We start from the raw sequence: 22,193 nt of genomic DNA, 5'->3' as shown, positions 1-22,193 counted from the left end.
AGTGCAAGTAGATAAATAGGTACCGCTCTGGCGGGAAGGTAAACGGCGTTTCCGTGCACTGCTCTGGTTCACCAAAAGCAGCTCAGTCCTCCTGGCTACAGGACCCGGAAACTGTACACCGGCTCCCTCGGCCAATAAAGCCAGATGAGCGCCGCCACCCCAGAGTCGGTCACGACTGGACCTAATGGTCAGGGGTCCCTTTACCTTTACCACTAAAAACTATTGGCAGAGCCCCTGCTGGCCAAAAACATGGTCTTTTAAAACATCAAGGGTTTTTTGTTTTTGTTTTTTAAAAAAGACAGTGATTTGGCTTTAGTGCAAATAAAGCCGTGGGATGATGTGACTGAGTCTCAAATTTTAGTTCCTGCCCTGTCCTTCTGAGCTCTAAAATTCTATGTTTCTAATACCTTTAAAGCCGCTGCCCTTATGTCACGGATAAGAAGCGATCACACTTTCTTTGTTTATTTTGAAACACTTGGATCAAGCTGACGCGGAGACTGCAAATGTGTCTCGTAAAAAGCATCTCACTAAATAATAAAGATGTTTTATGCTGCTGTTTACAGATCTTTTACTTTATCTTTCCATTCAGTACATCGCGCTGGGTCAGGCTTTAGTAGTGTTGGGGGGCAGTAATGTCAAGGCTGATGAATGAGATTTATTTTTGAGCAACACACAGGCGATGTAAGGATAACTCTGCAAAAGCACAGGTCGGGGAGCTCAAAAGAGGCGCCCTGCGCATGCAGAAGAGCTGGTGGAGGGGGGCGTCCCAGATTCCAGAGCCGAGGCTGATTTAAAAGGTGCAAGACAGAGAACGTGTCACCAAATCATCCGCCGGCATTTAGAGAGCGAGATTAAAGTAAATGAATGGAAGGCACTAATGTATGTGTATTTGCACAAGGAATCTTGTGGCCTGGGTACAAATCACAACTGAGGATCCCTTTGGGGAGAGTGGGAAGTTGGCAGTGAAAAGCAATGTATATGAAAAGCTTGTGCAATGTATATGAGAGCCCAGAATTACCGTACTTTTCCGTGTACTGTGGTAGCTCCAGTTGCGGATGGGATCCGTTCTGGAGCTCTGGTCGGATCCTGAGGTTTCCACAACTGGAGGGACTGCTTCTGCGCATGTGGTGGTAGAGCGCTTCTGCGCATGCATGTGTGGCAAAAACCCAGAAATATACTTCCGGGTTTGCCACTTATGTATCCCAAAGTTTACGTAAGCGGAGGGATATGTAAGCAGAGGTAGGACTGTATAAGACCAGGTTAGTTTTAAAATAATGTTTAAAACTGGGGAGGGGGCATCTTATACACAGGTAGTGCATTGGGGGGATGTGTGATTGGTTGCTGCTGCGAGCAGGAGATTCTCAGAGGCTATTGGGTGTGTTATTTGTTGCTGCAGCAAGGGATTGTGTTGACTGGCCGTTGCTGCGACAATCAGGCAGGCGATAGTAGTGTGGTTCTGGGGTGTGAGCGATTTTCAGCAATCCCCTCTGGGCACTCTTCCCCCATTTTCTTAATTTGGAGTCCCTCAAAATAGGGGGCGTCTTATACATGGGAGTGTCTTATACACAGAAAAATATGGGTATCCCCAGATCTATGGCAGAAATGGCTTTTCTGCTACCTGTGCCCTTTTCAAAAACTGGGTGCTCCAGGGATCTAACCTGAGACCCTTTGCATGCAAAGCTCATGCTCTACCACTGAGCTCGGGTCTCTTGCCTTTTGCACATACGAGAGGACCTCTACAGCCAAAGGCTTGGCAGGGTTTCCATATCAATATGTCAATGCCAGCCAAGTGCATCTCAGCCAGGCTGCCCTCTGCTCATTCCATTGCCCACTTTTATTTCCCCTTTCACCCGCTTTCCTGTAGCCTCCTCCATTTCCCCTGCTTTTGGTTTCTTGCAGTTTCTTATTTTTCCAGTCTTAAGTTCAGTTCTCCACATTTCCACATTGGTTTGCAATTTAAAAGAAACAAAAACGTGAAAGTTTGTCAGCATTTTAGTACAAATTTCTCTCAATCTATACATGTTTGTTTGGCAGTTTTGCCTGAATATACCCAAGGCAATCCCTCCCACCCCAATGCAGCGCATTTTTGTACAATCTTTTCACTAATATATGTAGCTTATGAACACTTTACTCTGGTGTATGCTATTTTGCATGCATTTCTTGGCCGGTGAACTGCACTGCAAAATTCAGAAAAGTGTGAATTCTGGTGGACGCCTGTGTTTTGGTTCTCGTATTGCTTCAGAAAGTTTGAATTAGGTAGTTTTGTCTTTTGAATGCAAACTGAATCAAAATTCTCTGCCGCCCTACCTGGGACTTTCTGCATGCAAAGAAGATGCTTTAACACTGAACTACAGTCTTGGCCATGTTTGGATGAGGAGTGTTTGGATACCAGCATCATAATACAGTCATACCTCGGGTTGAATGTGCTTCAGGTTGAGCGTTTTCGGCAACCCAGAAGTAACTGAGCGCGTTACTTCCGGGTTTTGCTGCTCGCACATGCACAGACGCTCAAAATGACGTCGTGTGCATGCGCAGAAGCGGCAAAACGCGACCTGCGCATGCGCAGACGTGCCGTCGTGTCTTACGTTCCATTCAGGATGTGAACGGGGCTCCGGAACGGATTCCATTCGCATCCCGAGGTACCACTGTATTGATGAAGCACATGAATCTGTCAAAGGAGAATGGGAACACAGATCCTTTGGGGGAAATATCACAAAATATTTCCCTGTTATTATATCTTGCGCTTACACAGCTCAACCCTGTCCTGCATATATATCACCAGAGAGGGACTCAGCAGTCACAAAAACCCAAAACGACTTGCACTTAGGCGGCTACCTTTAAGTGAAAACGCATCATCACAAGTTAAGTAAGAACTGCAGGCCTGAAGCAAATGACTTTCCCATTAATACGTTCAGCTTGATTTCCTATGCTAATTTGCAGAGAAGGCACTCTGGAAACAAAAGTCCCTGAATATGCAACTAAATCAAAGGTAGCCCGTGCAAACATAATATTAATATTTTTTTTAATGCAAGTGTGACGTGGAGGAAAAGAAAAGAAGGAACAAGAGATGTGACTTTTCAAAGCAAACGAACCTTGGAAACACTATTTTTCTGACAGATCAGGATTCCATTGCTATTAGAGAACTGTGGTTCAACATTGCCCTCTGCCGGAGGCAGTCTGGGATTTCAACTGCTAAAACAAAACAAAAAACACCCCGAAATCCTTTGGAACATTTCTTTTTATGTGTTAGCCGTCTCCTGCTGGCGGCAGAAATAATAAGAGGGGGGAACCCATGCTGTGTTAACTTTTTATGCCTCCATTACATCGTTCGGGACACAGTGAAGCCGAAAAAACGCTTAGTCCCAAACTTTAAGAAGATGGTAGAGACTACTGAACAAAACTAATTTTCAAAGGGAGAAATAAAGGAGTGGGGAAGGGATTTGCAGCATCAAAGATCTGCGTTCATCTCTGAGCTTCCAGGACTGCTCAAAATTCACCAAACTCTTCTAGCCTATTTGGGTAAAATATCTGTGAGCAAAGTCTACTAAAGCAAAAGGTTGCAAGAGCAATTTTGCGAAATTGTTGTACGTTAGGACTGGCCAGGATAGCTCAGTGATAGAACATGAGACACTTAAGCCCCACTTTGGGCAAAACGCTCCTGCATTACAGGGACTGGCATAACTGACCCTTGCGCTCCCTTCCAATTCTACAATTCTATTATTCAAACACAAGCACAGGTCATATACAGTGGTACCTTGCTTCTCAAACGCCTTGGTACTCAAACGCCCTGGTTCCCAAAACCCAAAAACCCAGAAGTAAGTGTTCCAGTTTTCGAACATTTTTCAGAAGCTGAACATCTGATGTGGCTGTCAGCTATTGTTTCCGGGGTGCCTGCACCAATCAGAAGCTATGCCTTGGTTTTCAAACATTTCGGAAGTTAAATAGACCTCCGGAATAGATTAAGCTTGGCCCTTTTGTTTTTGCTATTTGTTTTGCATTTTTGTTTTTGAGGCTTTTTCGGTTAATTTGTTTTTGTGACTGTGTGGAACCCAGTTAGCTACTGATTGATTGACTGTGTGACTGCGGAAATGGATAAAAGCCCCCCCCCCCCCAAACAATGACTATCATCAGTGCAGGTACGGAAAAAAAAAATTAATTTTAATTTTTATCCTCTACAATACTGTCTTATTTTATAGTACAGTACATTGATTATTGCTTTCATTTTATGGATCAATGGTCTCGTTAGATAGTGAAATTCGCGTTAAATTGCTGTTTTAGGGGTTGTTTTTAAAAGTCTGGAATGGATTAATCCATTTCGCATTACTTTCTATGGGAAAGCGCGGCCCTTGGTTTTGGAACACTTTGGTTTTGGAGCGGACTTCCAGAATGGATTAAATTTGAGAACCAAGGGACCACTGTAGTAAAAGTGGACCCAGGCTGTATCACTTCATATTGCAGGGAAGGAAGGGACTGGATTTCTCAAAAATCCCCTGTGTAATGGATGTATGGGGGTTGCTTGTGCGTAAGTTGCTACCATGCCTGGCTAGTTAGCCTGGTTAAACCTTTCCTGACTGGACAGCCCTTCACTTCGTGGCTGTTCAGTCGCTAGCAGAATCCGTCAGTGGGCGTTTCTTAAACTTCTTCCAGCACAAAAGCTCTTTGACGCCAAGTCTACGCCTACTTTCCCTGCGCGGAAGTCTTCTGCGCAGGGTGGGTGTGGGCAGAGGAGGACCAGTGCTCTCCCCGCTGGTCTCCAGCGAAGAGTCCTGGAGACCCCTCTCCGATTCCCCCAACCGCCCCCCTTTATCCCTGGTGTTACGCTGATTTCCTTCCCCAGCCGATGAGTTCCCTCTCTCCCTGCTTGCCCCTTCTCCGGCTTCGCTTGGGAGCTCTGCCTCCACTCCTGGCTCCGATGTCAGTTCCCTGACACCCTGTATTTTAAAAAATAATTCCTGCACAAAAAAAGGAAGCACTTCAGAAGAAAGCCTAGTGTAAGTCCTCCTCATTTTCCAAGAGAATTTCCAACGCTGGCAGTTTGCCATGGAGAACAACCGTTCTCTCATGGCCACCCATTTTAGCAACCTACGAAGCGGACCTGCAGGAAGATTCTCTGGTGCTCAGCTACTGCTGGATCATGCCAAAGGCCCAACCAGTCCAGCATCGTAGAATCATAGAATTGTAGAGTTGGGAGGTACCCTGAGGGTCATCTAGTCCAACCCCCTGCAATGCAGGAATCTCAGCTAAAGCTTCCATGACAGATGGCCCACCTAACCTCTGCTTAAAAACCTCCTAGGAAGGCGAGTCCACCACCTCCCAAGGGAATTTGTTCCCCTGCCAAACAGCTCTCACTGACAGAAAGTTCTTCCTAACGCTTAGCTGGAATCTCCTTTCTTGAAGCCATGGGTTCGAATCCTACCTTCTGGAGCAGGAGACAGCAATGCTCTCTCAATGGCCAACCAGATGCCTTCAAGCAAGACCTGAGCAAAACCGCACTCTGCTCTTTGCTGGCAGGATTATACAGGTGCAACCAGTCCAAGGAACAACTTCAGTCCAAACCATTTAAGGCTTTAAAGGTTAAAAAAAAAGAACTTTAAATTGGGCCCAGAAACTCACTGTCAGTCGGTGAAGCTGCTACAGCAATGATATCATCAACATTGACTGCCTCTGATGGCCGCATTTTGGACCATTTGACATTATTGAACTATCTTCCACATAATAGCTGCATTTCAATCCACATACGGGAGGTGAGGAGCAAATCAAGTTACATGGGAATTTGGATTCCAAAATTTTGGAATCCTAATGATTTGAAGACAAGATAAAATTAATGAAATTAATGTAAAAAAGGAAGTGGTTTGAGCAATAAGGTGAAATAAGAACTTGCAAGAATGGTTTGACCATAAATGAAAATATGAAGTTATATTATATGGGGACATACAATTAAGGGTAAGACAAGAGGGTATGAATTTGCTGAAATAATCTTTAAATGGAATACAAGGAGGGAGGTGAGAGGAAGTCAGGAAAACAAGTAAGAGAAAGATGAGAAGAAAAGAGGGAATTTTATTTTTGTGGTTTTTTTTCCTTCTTTATTTTCTTTTTTTCTTTTTGTGTTGAATTTTTGGTTTTTGTATTTTTCTGATGTCTATTTTTTTTTTGTTCTCTATGGTTTTGTAACCTTTTTTCTTGTTAAAATCTAAATAAATATCATTTTAAAAAAAATACATGGGAATTTGGAAATACAGAGGTTCCTTAAGCATCCTTAGCCAAGAGACGGTGTGCCCCACAGTGCTTTTACCTCGCCCATTTATCTGTTTGCAGCTAGATGGGGCAGGTGGCCTCATTTGATAGTTATTGAAAGCTTTTATCTCAGTATTTTTAAGGGGGTGGAAAGGAGCCATGCAATTTGGATAACCCACCCCGGTGATACAGAAAGTTATGGAAATGGGCCACTGTGAGGCTCAAAAGCAACATGTAAATAGAGCATTAAAAAGAAAGGCATGTGGCAGCTGTAATCGAGTCTGACTCCACAGTGCAAACATTTATAGTGGTACCTTGGGTTAAGTACTTAATTCATTCCGGAGGTCTGTTCTTAACCTGAAACTGTTCTTAACCTGAAGCACCACTTTAGCTAATGGGGCCTCCCGCTGCTGCCGTGCGATTTGTGTTCTCATCCTGAAGCAAAGTTCTTAACCCGAGGTACTATTTCTGGCTTAACGAAGTCTGTAACCTGAAGCGTCTGTAACCTGAAGCATCTTTAACCTGAGGTACCACTGTATTGGGAAAGTGCCCACTCTCATATTTCACCCAGCACAGGCCAAACATGACCCCATTTGATTTACTTCCTTGTTTATGAACTGGCACGGCCGTGGGCTGTTGTGTCAGCAGAAATACACAAAGCTCTGTGAACGCTGCATTGCTGCTGAGGTGGCAGAAGCTTCAAACATGCCCTTCAAAACCTGGGCTCTAACAGGACGGGAAAGAGAAAGGGCATACCTTTTCTTAAGTCACAAAGCACAAAGAGCAGCCTCATGAAACAAAGTTATCTCTGCAACCTGCTTTCAGGTGCAACATTCTAAGCATCAACAGGAATGAGTCTCAATGGGCAGAAAGGATGCAGGAATCTGGGGGAAGTGAGGACAGGCGAGGATGCAGGGTTCAGCCCCGACACAGCAGGTGTCGTGATCCTGACCTTGCTTTGCAGGGGGGACAGAAATCTCCCATTGGGAAGGGAGGTTTATTATTTCTTTTATAGGGGTCATCTCAAAAAACATCAGGCTACTGTACAACAACATAAAAAATAAAACAAAAGCAATACAGAGTGATGATTAAAACGACTGGATACCCAAGAAAATTTTAAACCACCGCATAGGCTTGTTGGCACAGAGAGGTCAAGAGACATTTTGGGGTGCCTGCCAAATCTCTGCTAGAAGGGTGGTCTGCAGCATGGAGGCTGGTGACACTAAACACCCGATTTAAGGCTTCCTCCAACTGCTCTCAAAGGGAAGGCAAACCTGGCCCTTCAAAGAAAATAGATCAGCTCAAACCATCGTTCTTACTAACTTTTTTTAGACATCGTTTTCTAGTCATTACATCTCTAGTTACCAAAAGTCTCTCACACTATGGAAATTGCCTCTATATATCATCAAGTCCATTCCATTAAGGGAGCATGCATGATTTTATTTTATTCTATTTGCAGTTGCTCAATATCCTTTTCTTTTCCTGTCCTTTCTGAGGCTTGCCTGCCTGGGTAGCTCAGTTGGTTTGTGTGTGGTGCTGATAACACCAAGGTTGCAGGTTTGATTCCATCCACTTTAAGATCTTTTACAAGTCGATCAACCCAGCAAGCGTGGCACCACTGCTTGCCCAACTTGCACTTCCAGCTACAGGTCATCCCAGTGCAGCCCAACGTCTGAAAGTTCAACGGTTCTTCAACAAACTGTGAGGAGGTGCAATGGACAAGATTGAGCTCATAGAAGACCTTTGAAACAGCAGTGTGGTAAAACTGTAAGGTCAGAAGTCTGAAAAGTTGGTAAGATCCAGAAATCAACTCGGGAGAAGGAGAGGAAGTTTGTGCAATGTGAACACACATAGTGATAAAAGGAGACAATTCCATTCACCTCACAGAGAATGGGGCTGGTGTGATGTTAACATATGAGAGTGCTGGAGGTGAAATAGTTAAACAAGTTACCCAATCAGAACCTAGGGGGTGGAGTCAGAGGGACTATAAAACCAGCTCTGGGAGGGGCGAAGGGAGAGTTTGTTGGGAGTTGGGTGGTTGGTTGGAGTGGGAGTGAATTGGGATAGAGTCTGTGGGTAGGTTGAGTTAGTGTAGCGAAATAAGCTGAGTCAGGAACAGTTAGGGGCTAGGAAGACAAGTAAATATCTGAGAGGTGGTTTAGTGAGTGAGAGCAGGTAGCGGAAGTTATAGGTCTGGATAGGTACCCCATGATTGTAAATGACCGATACCGTTTATGAAAACACACGCTTGTTAAACTGCAATAAATAAACAGAAGTTTATGTTCCAATTTAACCCTGACTGGACTCAGTATTGTCCCAGGTAGGGCCTGGGTGGTGGCAGCGAGAAATAAAGTGGTGGCACAGGGATCAAGAGACGGTGAAACGTCCGGGGACCCTGTGTGATTGCCACAGCTGGTTGCTGTGAGAAGAAAAGCCCTTCAACAGCAGTGGGAGCAAGGACAGAGGCAAGGACTTACCGAATGTCCTCGTCCGTGACAATGAAGGCTTTGCAGAGAGGTTGGGAGGTGTTCAGCCACACGGCTGGGTTCTTCTCAACGGCGGCAGAGAGCTGCCCTGTGATGGGGGCAGAACTCGTGTGCAGTGCGCTGGCGACGGCAGACAGGAGGGTGTCGTCGTTGTTCCCCGGGCCAACCCCTGGAACGTGAATGCAGCACTTGTCAATAAGGTTCATCAGAGCAGAGTTCAACGGGCAGGATCCGGTGGCAAGGATCCCAAACCTCCCATCCCAGAGCCTAGTCAGGTAGTCAAAGAGCACATGAGAGGGAGATGAAGCATGCAGGGGCAGCAACACACACACACACACACACGGGTCTCACCCCACACAGTGCTGGCCCCATTCAGTTCACCTTCCTGCTTGGTGTAGGTTCAGCTTGACACTCTAGGAATTCTGGACAACCAATTATCTGTAGGGCAAGAGGGCAGCCTAACCACAAAACTGGCAAGAACCAGCTTCGGAGGAACCTAATGGCCAAAGCAACTCCAGATACGGTACAAGGAGGGTTCTAACACATGCCATTTCCAAGGACTGTGGTTGACTAAAAGATGGTGGGCCAATTTCAGGGACTGGGCAGAGAAGGAATGGTGGAGACCACCTCCCCATCCTGACCCTTCCGGGGAGGAGGAAGAGGAAGGCAGTATAGATTTACAACAGGGGTTTGGGGGAGGTCGCAGCTCAGAGGCAGATGAGAGGAAAAGCTGGGAAATCATGGAACAGCCAGAACAACACCCAGCTGACATTGGAAAGCATTCCAGACCCCCTGTCTCCCAGAGCACAGCAAGCCTTAAAAGTAGGGGAGCAAAGAGCTCAAAGACAGAGGGAACATAGTAGCACCCGTAAAAGTGATTGTGAGAATGACGAATGAGGAAGTGGGAGAGACGGTGGAGATTCACTTGGGACAACGCCATTGTCAAAGAGTCTGGGTTCTATAGCCTCTCTCTGTAAAGATTAAAATAAAAAAGGACGGTAAGAAACTCTCCCTTGTCTTTATACGTTCCTGGGCAACCAGCCGGGAGCCACTGACAGCATCCTGACAGGCAGTGGGGTGGTAGAAGATGGCAGGGGAGAGGAAGAAATACCTAAGGTGACTATCTTTTTACTATATACCATGTTTCCTAATGGGAAGTTCTTGTAGACTCTCTGTCCTCTGTCCTGTAATGCAGTACTAAATAGACAAACTTGGAATTTGGTGACAGCCTCTGTAATGAACCCACAAAGGGAATTTCTCCCCACACCAAACAGGCTTTTGCTCACAGAATAGGACTTCTTCTCCTCCTCCTGGCAGTTGCTGTGCACCTGAGAATCTGGACTAAACGAAGCTTTGGTCTGAACCAGCAGGGCTACTGCTGTTATGTTCTTATCACCCTTTAGGCTTCCACCAGCGTACCAAGATGTGAAGCTACAATGTGGACACTGGGGGCAAAGTCAAGCATGTGCGCCCTCCCTGTTAGAATTCCTGCTCCATGATTGCAGTCATGGGATTTTTGTCTTTCACATGACGGTATATGTTTTGACTCCACAAAGTGGGAAGTTCCTGACAGCTCTTACTTCCTGACAGTAAGAGCTGTTCAACAGTGGAATTTGCTGCCAAGGAGTGTGGTGGAGTCTCCTTCTTTGGAGGTCTTTAAGCAGAGGCTTGGCAACCATATGTCAGGAGTACTCTGATGGTGTTTCCTGCTTGACAGGGGGTTGGACTCAATGGCCCTTGTGGTGTCGTCCAACTCTATGATTCTATGATTCTAAGTGATGGAGACAGGATATTTGTGTTACTGTGTTCCGTGAAGTGGGACTGTTGTGCTTTGGTCTTTTTTTCTCTTTGTTGTCTGATGCTAGAGAGAGAGGGAGCCATGTTACAGTGCTCCATGTGTGTTTATATGTAAATAAAGTAGATTAGCCAAAATGCTGAGTAGCTGAGGTCTGTCACGCAAGGTGCGCAAACTCTGTGGATCCCTAAGTGTTTCCAGTGTCGGTTGGCATCGGTCGCTGTGATGTTTGGGGTGAAGAAAGATTTTGAAGCTCCCGAACGATCGACCAGGAGGGAGAGAACATGCCAGACGGGCATGTGTCTCTGCCAGGGTCCTACTCAAGTGTAGGCTGAACTCCTGACACTCCCCACCCCTTCAGATGCATCCACACATGCACAAAATGTCCCTCTGCACCCCAGCTTGAGAGCCACCCATTTATTAGTAGCGCACGGAACACTGCTGACGCAAAGAGTACCTTGAAGGCCTTTTGGCAGCTCCATGGATTTTATGATCTGCTCGCTCACATCTGATGCGCTCAAGCCTTGCAGCCTCTTCTCCCAGAAAAGCTGAAAAGATTGAAAGATTGCCGGGTTAATTTAAAATGGAAAAGTAACAAAAACACTGCAGGGGGGGGAGGGAAACCAAGACGGAATATTCATTTTATAGGCATAAACTTAATCCCTTCTGCAACAGCGCTGGAAGATTTACAGGCAGCCTCTGCATGCTGCCAACTTGACGAAAAAGCAGAAGGAATCGTTTTGTTTATTTGCGGGTTTAGTTCAAATATTTATGCGCCATTTATTTGGAGGCAATCAACCTCTCAAAAGCAGCTTGCGGTGATACTAAAGCAAACATCCCTTGTTTTTATTCTTTTTCAAGGTTACTTCCAGGGCAGATTATGGGTGCCAGGTCCCTACGGAGCTTTGCTACTGAAGAGAAACTATCCTCTGGGAAGTTCTCTTGCACAAAGACTTGCGAAATGAACAGTCGCTGCCCAATAACACAGTTGCTTCCCTACACACCTGAATGGGACTTGTGCACAGGACAAACCAACACCCGATTGCTCCAATGCAGATGAGCGCCGGCTAGAGTTGCTTACTTTAAACTGATGCAAAAACAACTAAGCAACAATTAAGCATACGCACACTTTTTCCAGTTAAGGACAATCGTCTTGAGCCCTTGATTGCTTCCAATATGCTAGGGCTGCATAATCAACTTAAAAGGGGGTAGGTAGCTTTCAAGGATGCTCACCCAAGGACCAAACTACGTGTGATGCAGAAGGCAGCTTTGTTGGGGGCTGTTGCTGTTTTTAAAAAAATGCAGATAGCATCAGCTGCAGGGAGAGCAATGGATAATTACAAGGAGCACAGCAGGTGTGGTGGAAGAATTTAACCCACTCCTCTCCTGCTGCTGTCCTAAATAAGAGTCCTTGTTCCAAAGGTGCTTTCTGCATTGGAAATCACTCATTGGGACCAGCTAAACTTTGATTTGGCATCTCGATTGCTAATTCTGCCCTAGTGTAAGTGTAATTTGCCCTGTGGCACAGGGTGACTAAGTTCAGCACCTGAAAATGCGTGCATCGGTAAGGTGCTTGTGAACTTGCGCATGGAGGGAAATCTGCAAGGATTGTAGACCAAGGAGACTCAAATTCGAATCCATGCTCAGCCATGGGTAAGCTTGGACCAGTTAACTATATCTCAGTCTAATAAGCTTCACAGAGCTAATGGAGAGGGAGAGGGAGAGAGAGAGAGAGAGAGTACACGTTGAAGGAAAAACAAAATGAAAAAAATAAGAGTAATCAGCAAGGGTAGTAGTTGAACTACGTTTGAGTAAAACTTAGTTGAATTACCAACCTTGCTGCTTACCATGAGACCCACTGAAATTAATGAACATGTCTAAGACATTGCCATTAATTTCAGTGGGCCTACTGTGAGTAAAACTTAGCTGAATACCACCCTAAGCAAGTGGATGTATCATGCAAATGGAGATCCTTACATATGGCACCTAATTAGATTATTTTGAAATGTGCTCCTTTCCTGAAAATCAAGGTATTCAATTGCAACTCCTTACTTAGTAATTGGAGCATTTTTTGTTACCCCCAAGTAATTTTTCATTGTGAAAATGACAGTACAATTTTTTAAACATCTACTTAATTTATCTTAAATAGGAACTAAAATGATACAATTGGCATGATTACTGTAAGGACTATATAAAATGTTCCCATTTAGCCAATTTAAAAAATCAATTTAGGTTACAATTATGTCAGATAAGTTTGGTGATCCCTGTAGACCCTGGTCAGAGTGATAATGTGATGGATGAGTTTTGTACGCAACGTAATTGCTTTGTTTCAGTGCTCTCTACACAAGCCATTAATATTTGGTTGTCCAATTAAGATCACTTTTAAGACAATCGTGGCAGTGACCAACTTCAGCCCATATTTACACATTTCGCGAGACAACTCAATTATTTCATTCCTGTTTTCCTTCACCAGACCATCATCAACAGCCTTTGCTACTTTACCTTGTGTGCTTATATGGATACACGTATATAATTATCTCGACCCTTCTACTGCATATGGGTATTCAGATCAGCTTAGATCAATTAAAACCACATCATCATAAAGACAACATCATCAAGAAAATACAAAGCGTGTTCCCACATTACACTGAACCCAGGTACAAGCTGTCTCTAATAATAATAATAATAATAATAATAAATTTTATTTATATCCCGCCCTCCCCAGCCGAAGCCGGGCTCAGGGCGGCTAACAACAATCAACAATCAAACAATCAAATATTCACACATTCTAAAAATATTACATTATAAAAATCAATTAAAATCAAATTAATGGCAACTAATTAAGCAAGATTCTAAGCAGGTTGCCAGAGGAGGGAGTCAGGCTGCGCCCTGACCAAAGGCCTGGTGGAACAACTCTGTCTTGCAGGCCCTGCGGAAGGATGTCATGTCCCGCAGGGCCCTAGTCTCTTGTGACAGAGCGTTCCACCAGATTGGAGCCGCAGCCGAGAAGGCCCTGGCTCTAGTTGAGGCCAGCCTAACCTCTCTGAGGCCTGGGACCTTGAGGATGTTATTATTTGCAGACCGTAGGTTTCTCTGTGGGGCATACCAGGAGAGGCGGTCCCGTAGGTACGAGGGTCCTAGGCCGTATAGGGCTTTAAAGGTTAAAACCAGCACCTTAAACCTGATCCTGTACTCCACCGGGAGCCAGTGCAGCTGGTATAGTACCGGTTGAATGTGATCTCGCAGCGAAGACCCCATAAGGAGTCTCGCCGCGGCATTCTGCACCCGCTGGAGTTTCTGGGTCAGTCTTAAGGGCAGCCCCACGTAGAGCGAGTTACAATAATCCAGTCTGGAGGTGACCGTCGCATGGATCACAGTGGCTAGGTCAGGGCGAGAGAGATAAGGGGCCAACTGCTTAGCTTGGCGGAGATGAAAAAATGCCGCCTTTGTTATAGCTGTAATCTGCGCCTCCATAGGCCGCCTTTGTTATAGCTGTAATCTGCGCCTCCATGCGCCTCCACATGTACAAGTGTCTGTACAAAAGAGCACACACTCGTTGATTTCTACAGCTCAACTGTTGTGAACACAGGTACACAGATGGTACACTCGTCGTATATCACACTTGTACCAGTTCAAGCAATGGTGTGCACAGACTGAACATGCATGGAACGTAGTAAGAGGCAGAACAGGCACAGCAAATCTGGGAGGAAAATACTCTCTGCTCAACAAGGCAAAATGTCTTCCCGAACAAAAATGACTTTCCTAGCGGGTGGAAGATGGTTAAAGAGAGGGGGTCATCCAAGCCTTGCAGGGCAAGATATGCCACAGTTTGGGTGCAGCAGTAAACAAGATGCCACCTTTTTAAAAGCAATGCCAGAGGTGTTGAGGAAGAGGAGAAATCAGTTGTGTGTATCAGACATCTAGGCCTGCAGCAACATCTATCATGCGATGGAAGCAGATAGAGATGATGCCATAGACTGGTTGGACAAAGAGGAATAGTGGAAGGAACCAGCTGGGGAACCCCAAAGGGAAGAAGGCTCAGAGCCCTGGGTTTGGTGGTGGGACGGCAATGAGTGATCAGAGGGAGAAGACTGGAAGGATGGGATGGTGGAAGCTGAAGAAATAACAGGGCTTAGTAAGAGAGAGGTTCAGAATCGGAGGCAGAAGCTGAAGTAGGAAAGGAGGAGGCCAAGAGGCAGAGATGGGTCAGGCTTGTGAAGAGTCAGGAGAGGCATGAAGAGGGAGGAGCAAAGGCAGCGACAGAGGCACAATCTCAGATTGCTTGGGATACATCCTGGAGAGGAGGAGACATAGCTGGCTGTGGGGAGGCAGGGACCTTTAGTCTAGGCCAGGCATCCCCAAACTTGGCCCTCCAGATGTTTTGGGACTACAGGTCCCATCATCCCTGACCACTGTTCCTGTTAGCTAGGGATGATGGGAGTTGTAGTCCCAAAACATCTGGAGGGCCGAGTTTGGGGGTGCCTGGTCTAGGCAACTGCTTCATGGGGGCAAGACCTGAGTTGCTGTGCTCACTAGGCCTGAAATTCCTGTGCTGATCCTGTTTTGCTAAGAAAGAGGTAACTCCAGCTTGCTCAAGGTGAATTACTGGTGGCTTGGGTCCTGCCAGGTGCCTTACGGACTATTTGCCCCTTCAGCTCACAGCAGTGGCTCCGCAGAGTTCTTTCCCTGAGTCAACAGTGTGATGCTGCAACAAAAAAATATAATGCTATTCTAGGTTGCATCAACAGAAGTATAGTGTCCAGATCAAGAGATGTAATAGTACCACCCTATTTTGCCTCGATCAGACCACACATGGAATACTGTGTCCAGTTCTGGGCGCCATAATTTAAGAAGGATACTAACAAGCTTGAGGAAGGGTTGATGATCAAGGGATTGGAAAGCAGGCCTTATGAGGAACAGTTGAAGGAGCTGGTATTTAGTCAGCTTCTACAATATGTGATATTTTTGGTTCTGTTTTTACTGAAGGTTCTGGGGATTGAGAAACCAGGACGTCGGAATGCAAAGCATGCGGCCTGTGGTTGAGCTACAGTCTCCTCGTGATAAGCTCAGCACCACACAAAATGAAACGAGGTGCTGCATAGACAAATAGGAAGTCTCATTTATATCAGACAAACTGTCTGTACTCACAAGGATATTGTCTGAGTGGTTCCAAACTTGCAAACACTCAAGGCTGGCTCTCTGCTAATGTGGGCAGCTTTTAACGCAGGTCTGAATGTCTGAACTGGGCCCCTTCCCTATTCAGCACATTCGTACAACAAAGAAAAAGACACTTGATTAACCTGAAGCCTAAAGCTGCTCCCATTTCAGCATTTTTAGACTGCTCCTTAGGTTTCAAAGCTCAGTGCCTTCTTCGCAGGCTTTTCTGCAGAGCTGGGACAGTAACAATGCCTTTGCAGTTCTAGAACACTTAAGAAATCCATGTTGGAGATCTTGTGCTGGGAGCACTGGTCTGTAGCTTCTGGGAAATGGCAGGTAGGGTCTGGAGGACGCTGCTGGACTCAAGAGAAGTCACACCAAATGCTCTTCATTCTTTTGTGCATGGAATGATCTCCAACATTATGAATATATATATATATACAAAGGGAGAAGTTGCCTTATAAATGAATCATCCCAACTTTGGCTGGAAGCAACTCTTCAAGGTCTCATCAGGCAGAGAGGTCTTCCCCCCATCCCCGCTACTAGGGCCAGATCCAGGAGCAGTTAACCCTGTGTGGGCCACTTTCGACAGGTGGGGTGGGTGAGCCACCTGTCCCTCGCCTGATGTCATTAGGATGCCACGTGACTGACGCTTCAAACTGTGGCTGTGAAAGAAGAATCCGGAGCATGCTCTTAAGTGTGCTCTCATTTTCTCCTTTGCAGCCCTGGCTTGAAGGCAGTGCTTTCCCAACTCAAGGTGCAGATGCAAATGCAGGCCTTCCTCTGCAGCAACTTGAATTGCCGTATTTTTCGCTCTATAAGACGCACCAGAACACAAGACGCACCTCGTTTTTGGAGGAGGAAAACAAGAAAAAAAATATTCTGAATCTCAGAAGCCAGAACAGCAAGAGGGATCGCTGCGCAGTGAAAGCAGCAATCCCTCTTGCTGTTCTGGCTTCTGGGATAGCTGCGCAGCCTGCATTCGCTCCATAAGACGCACACACATTTCCCTTACTTTTTAGGGAGGAAAAAGTGAGTCTTATAGAGCAAAAAATACGGTAGGTGCTTTTTGAATATGATGCCTTTTCTGTCACCAAGGCGTGCCTCACCCAAAACAGCCTATGGGTCAGATGTTCCACACCAATGAAGTGACTGTTGTTTATAGACAGCAGACAGGTAAAGAATCCAAAGTTCTTTAATTTCTGTACTTTATCTTTACTATTCTCTCTTTTCTTTTCTGTCTCCTTCTTCTTGTCATTTTCTCTCATTTCTTTCTCCTCTTCTCCTCTTTTCTTTTATCCTATCCTTTTTCGTTTCCTCCACGTTTTTATTTTATTTAGATTACGGTTGGATGAAAAAAGATACTTGGTATTAAGTTTTATATCTCTCTTTATAAACTCTAATTAAATTTATTCAAAGAAGAAGAAGCTCCCCACACAAATGAAGGTGGCAGGGTCTTAATTTGAGATGTGGCAGCTGCCCAGGCTGTACATTACCACCTTGGGAAACTTATCAGAAATCCTCATTAACGTAGGTATTTATGAAAAATATTTGCACCTCACCCTTCCATCTACAATGCAGCTTGCAAAAAAATGATATCATAATTGTCAGATAAAATACCATACAATAATATTTATATCACCATATTTGTTGTTGTTATTGTTATTATTATTATTAAAACTATTTCTTAAAATAAATATACATGCAGTGACCCGATAAGGCATATAAAAGCATAAATAAATAGAGGAGGCTTGCCAGAAAAGGGGAGATGGCTAGAGCTCAATGACAGAGCATCTATCTAAAGGTAGTCCTGATGTCTTGCTGTGTTTACCGTATTTTTCTGTGTATAACACGCCCCTGTGTATAAGACGACCCCTATTTTGGGGGACTCCAAATTAAGAAAGTGGGGGGAGAATGCCCAGAGTTGTTGAGTTTTTGGGGGGATGTTGCCAAGAGCTGTTGAGTTTTTTTTTCAGGGGGATTGCCAAAAATCGCTCACCCGCCTGGCCAACGCTGCCAATCACACGTCGCCAAAACCACCAATCGTCTGCCCACTCACCCCCAGCAGCCACCAATCGCCAGCCCAATTGCCACAGCAGCAGCTACCAATCACATGCCCAGCTGACACAGAAGCAGCCAATCAGCAGCAGCCCTTGCCGCACCCACCAATCACCCGCCCAATCGCAGCTGACAATCTCCTGCTCGTGACTGCAACCAATCACCCATCCCCCACTCTGCACTATCCGTGTATAAGGCGACCCCCAATTTTTAACATTATTTTATACTAATAAAAAATCATCTTATACACAGAAAACTACGGTTAAATTTGGAAGCCACCCAGAATGGCTGGGGTAACCTAGTCAGATGGGTGGTTTTCATCATCATCATCATCATCTGCTTTGCATACCAAAAGTCCCAGATTCAGTTCATAGCATCTTCAGTAAAAAGAGTCAGTTATCAGGGTGACAGGGAAGACCACTGTCTTGAAATTTTACCGTACAGCTCATCCACTTGTGTACACAAGTTGTATACTCAGTGTGTACACCCCTAATGTTTTCTTGGAAAGAAATACAGTCATACCTTGAGTTGAATGCGCTTCGGGTTGAACGCGTTCGAGTTGCGCTCTGCAGCATCCCGGAAGTAACGGAGCATATTACTTCCGGTTTCGCTGCTCACGCATGCGCAGATGCTCAAAATGACATCACACGCATGCGCGGAAGCGGCGAAACATGACCCGTGAATGCGCAGACGTGCCGTCGCATCTTGCGTTCCGTTCGGGACGCGAATGGGGCTCCGGAACGGATCCTGTTCGTATCCTGAGGTACCACTGTATTAGAACTGGAAGAGTTGGAACTACAACTCCCAGGATCCCTAGCTAACAGGACCAGTGGTCAGGGATGATGGGAACTGTAGTCCCAAAACATCTGGAGGGCTGAGTTTGCCTATGCCTGAGTTGGAAGTTACCCCAAGGGTCACCTAGTCCAACTCCCTGAAATGCAGGCATCTCAACTAAAGCCTCCATGGTAGATAGTCACCCAGCCTCTGCTTAAAAACCTCCATGGAAGGAGAGTCCACCAGCTCCCGCGGGAGTCCGTTCCACTGTTGAACAACAGCTCTCACTGTGGAAATATACAAGGTAACAGCCAGGCCCACAACAGAACCAAGATTACACACAAAGCCTTTCTAACAGACCAGATCATGGGTGACACCTGGCTTGAGAGCAGTACATGTGAAAAGGATCTAGGAGTCTTGGTTGACCACAAACTTGACATGAGCCAACAGTGTAACGCGGCAGCTAAAAAAGCCAATGCAATTCTGGGCTGCATCAATAGGAGTATAGCATCTAGATCAAGGGAAGTAATAGTGCCACTGTATTCTGCTCTGGTCAGACCTCACCTGGAGTACTGTGTCCAGTTCTGGGCACCACAGTTCAAGAAGGACACTGACAAACTGGAACGTGTCCAGAGGAGGGCAACCAAAATGGTCAAAGGCTTGGAAACGATCCCTTATGAGGAACGGCTAAGGGAGCTGGGCATGTTTAGCCTGGAGAAGAGGAGGTTAAGGGGTGATATGATAGCCATGTTCAAATATATAAAAGGATGTCACATAGAGGAGGGAGAAAGGTTGTTTTCTGCTGCTCCAGAGAAGCGGACACGGAGCAATGGTTCCAAACTACAAGAAAGAAGATTCCACCTAAACATTAGGAAGAACTTCCTGACAGTGAGAGCTGTTCGACAGTGGAATTTGCTGCCAAGGCGTGTGGTGGAGTCTCCTTCTTTGGAGGTCTTTAAGCAGAGGCTTGACAACCATATGTCAGGAGTGCTCTGATGGTGTTTCCTGCTTGGCAGGGGGTTGGACTCGATGGCCCTTGTGGTCTCTTCCAACTCTATGATTCTATGATTCTGCTGGAGAGTTTCTCCCGCAGGCCTTCAAAGTCATCTTGAAAGATTAATCTATTTTAGGAGGACCTAATCATCCAGGATGCGGGTGGCACTGTGGGTTAAACCACAGAGCCTAGGACTTGCAGATCAGAAGGTCAGCGGTTCGAATCCCCGCGACAGGGTGGGCTCCTGTTGCTCAGTCCCTGCTCTTGCCAAACTAGCAGTTCGAAAGCACGTCAAAGTGCAATTAGATACAGTGGTACCTCAGGTTACATACGCTTCAGGTTACATATGCTTCAGGTTACAGACTCCGCTAACCCAGAAATAGTGCTTCAGGTTAAGAACTTTGCTTCAGGATAAGAACAGAAATTGGGCTCCGGCGGCACGGCAGCAGCAGGAGGCCCCATTAGCTTAAAGTGGTGCTTCAGGTTAAGAACAGTTTCAGGTTAAAAGCAGACCTCCGGAATGAATTAAGTTCTTAACCCAAGGTACCACTGTAAATAGGTACCACTCCGGCAGGAAGGTAAACGGCATTTCCGTGCGCTGCTCTGGTTCGCCAGAAGCAGCTTAGTCAACAGACGGAAGCTGTCTGCAGACAAACGCCGGCTCCCTCGGCCTATAGAGCAAGATGAGCGCCGCAACCCCAGAGTCGTCTGCGACTGGACTTAACAGTCAGGGGTCCCTTTACCTTTAATCATCCAGGAAGATCAAAAGGACTTCCAACGTGATGCATCTGGGAGGCAGAGAAGAAACAGACACCCAGGAAAAGCCTTTGACTCACCCAAAAAAAGCTCCCAGTGAACCAAGAGTATGGGCTCTCAGGATATGTGAAATGTCAATATCCTCACACACGTACAAAGAAACCGTGACCTAGTCCTAAGGCTGCAATCTGAACGGGAAGTTCAAGCCCCAGCAATACCAGTGGAACTTCTGAATAAAAAGAGTTCTGAGGGGAAGCTCTTTACGGTGCCCCAGAATACAAGATGCAGAGGTGTAGTGGTTAGAGTATCAGACTAGAAAAAGGGAGAGGCGGCTGCGAATCCTTACTCAGTCATGAAGCTCACTGGGTGACCTTGGGTTAGTCACCATCTGTTAGCCTCACAAGGCTATTGTGAGGGTGGGATCACGTAGCCTTGAGCTCTTCCTGGAGGAAAGGTGAGTGATAAATGCAATAAATAAAAATAAATTAGCTTTCATAACTTTCTTCTTTCTTTCGTTGAGTTGTTGGAGCACTTTGTTAGCCTTGTTTGTTACACATTTAAGATGAGCCAGTCATTTAAATAGTTTTGCATTGTTTTTCCTTCACACAAAATAAATTTTTCTGTCTAAATTATATTAAAAAGTATTAATGCAAAGCATCTTGCACATTAAGCATCATGTTGATATTTAGACGGCATTGATTTTGTATTTCTGTAATAAAAATGGAATACAGTGGTGGATATTTGACCACAACTGCCAATTGGCAGGTGTCCCAGTATTTCACGTCATTTCCTCTGTGACAAAATAGTTTCCAATTGCTGTCCTTCTGGGCCATATCAGCCCCAAACCACCCATCGTCCCCAGTTACCTGTCTGGGCTGTTCAATCACTCGCTGTGGATCAGACTTCACTTTGTTGCTAGGATGGTTGGTAACTTTGGTGACCGGCTGTTTAAAAATAGACGCCGTTTGTCTGATTGGCAGTGTTGTGTTTAAATCTGGTTTGCCCTATTCGAAGACAGGAAAAAAACCACATGTTATCGCACAGCTGATAAGCAGAATGGGGAAACAAGAGAAGTTATTACATAGCTGGTAATCACAGCGGGACATGCAAGAACTTGCTCGTATTTTCCTCCTGAACATCAAGCATTTTTTAAAGAAAGAGTCACCATGATAAAATACGCTTTGGGGAAATTTCATGGACCAGCTTACTTATGCATGTATGGCAAGGGTGGGGGCAAATGTGGCCCTCCAAGCCTTTTTACCTGGCCCTCGGGACTCTCACTACATCACAGCCACAGCCACACACCTTCTGTGGTCCGGCTTCACATCCTCCATGAGTTTTCTTCCTGGCTGGAATTCTGATAATGCAGGGGTCAGCAAACTTTTTCAGCAGGGGACCAGTCCACTGTCCCTCAGACCTTGTGGAGGGCCAGACTATATTGGGGGGGGGGATGAATGAATTCCTATGCCCCACAAATAACCCAGAGATGCATTTTAAATAAAAGGACACATTCTACTCATGTAAAAACACGCTGATTCCCGGACTGTCCAGGGGCAAGATTTAGATTGCAGTTGGGCCAGATCCAGCCCCCGGGCCTTAGTTTGCCTACCCATGTGATAATGCCTTTTGCTTTATCTTTTGCTTGTTTTTCACCTGGAGCCAAGCTGAAAGAACATACATAGAACATTTTCCATAGCAGCCAAAAGCACTCCCTTCCTGGAGTGGTTTTCCAGGATCACATTGGAAGGGGGCTGTAACTGCCTGGAATGCTGATTTCCTGTGAGGTCAATCAGTGATCCAATTGGCAGGGAACACCCATGTGACTGATCTGGGAAAGTATTGCCTCACTTTGCTTTGTTTTGACCGCAGTGATGTCTTCACATCACCGAACCTGACAGGATATATAGCATTCACCTGACTGTCTCTAGGGCAGGGGTCA

The 22,193-nt window shown here is 45.6% G+C and overlaps 1 protein-coding gene across 1 annotated transcript in view; it reads right to left on the bottom strand.

The window, feature by feature from the left end:
• The window catches only part of MBD2 (methyl-CpG binding domain protein 2), a 66,779-nt gene that overhangs the window by 5,223 nt on the left and 39,363 nt on the right, over positions 1 to 22,193 (bottom strand). The window contains exons 3-5 of the mRNA XM_081881673.1: positions 21,121 to 21,258; positions 10,973 to 11,063; positions 8,712 to 8,889 (exon numbers count right to left, since the gene is read on the bottom strand). Coding sequence (XP_081737799.1) covers positions 8,712 to 8,889; positions 10,973 to 11,063; positions 21,121 to 21,258 — 407 coding nt within the window. The remainder of the gene's footprint in view (positions 1 to 8,711; positions 8,890 to 10,972; positions 11,064 to 21,120; positions 21,259 to 22,193) is intronic.

This window comes from Podarcis erhardii, assembly GCF_964252035.2.
Source record: "Podarcis erhardii genome assembly, chromosome: 11".
NCBI classification, from domain to species: Eukaryota; Metazoa; Chordata; class Lepidosauria; order Squamata; family Lacertidae; genus Podarcis; species Podarcis erhardii.
Note: the sequence above shows the minus strand (reverse complement) of the source record. Positions and strands in the feature narration are given on the sequence as shown.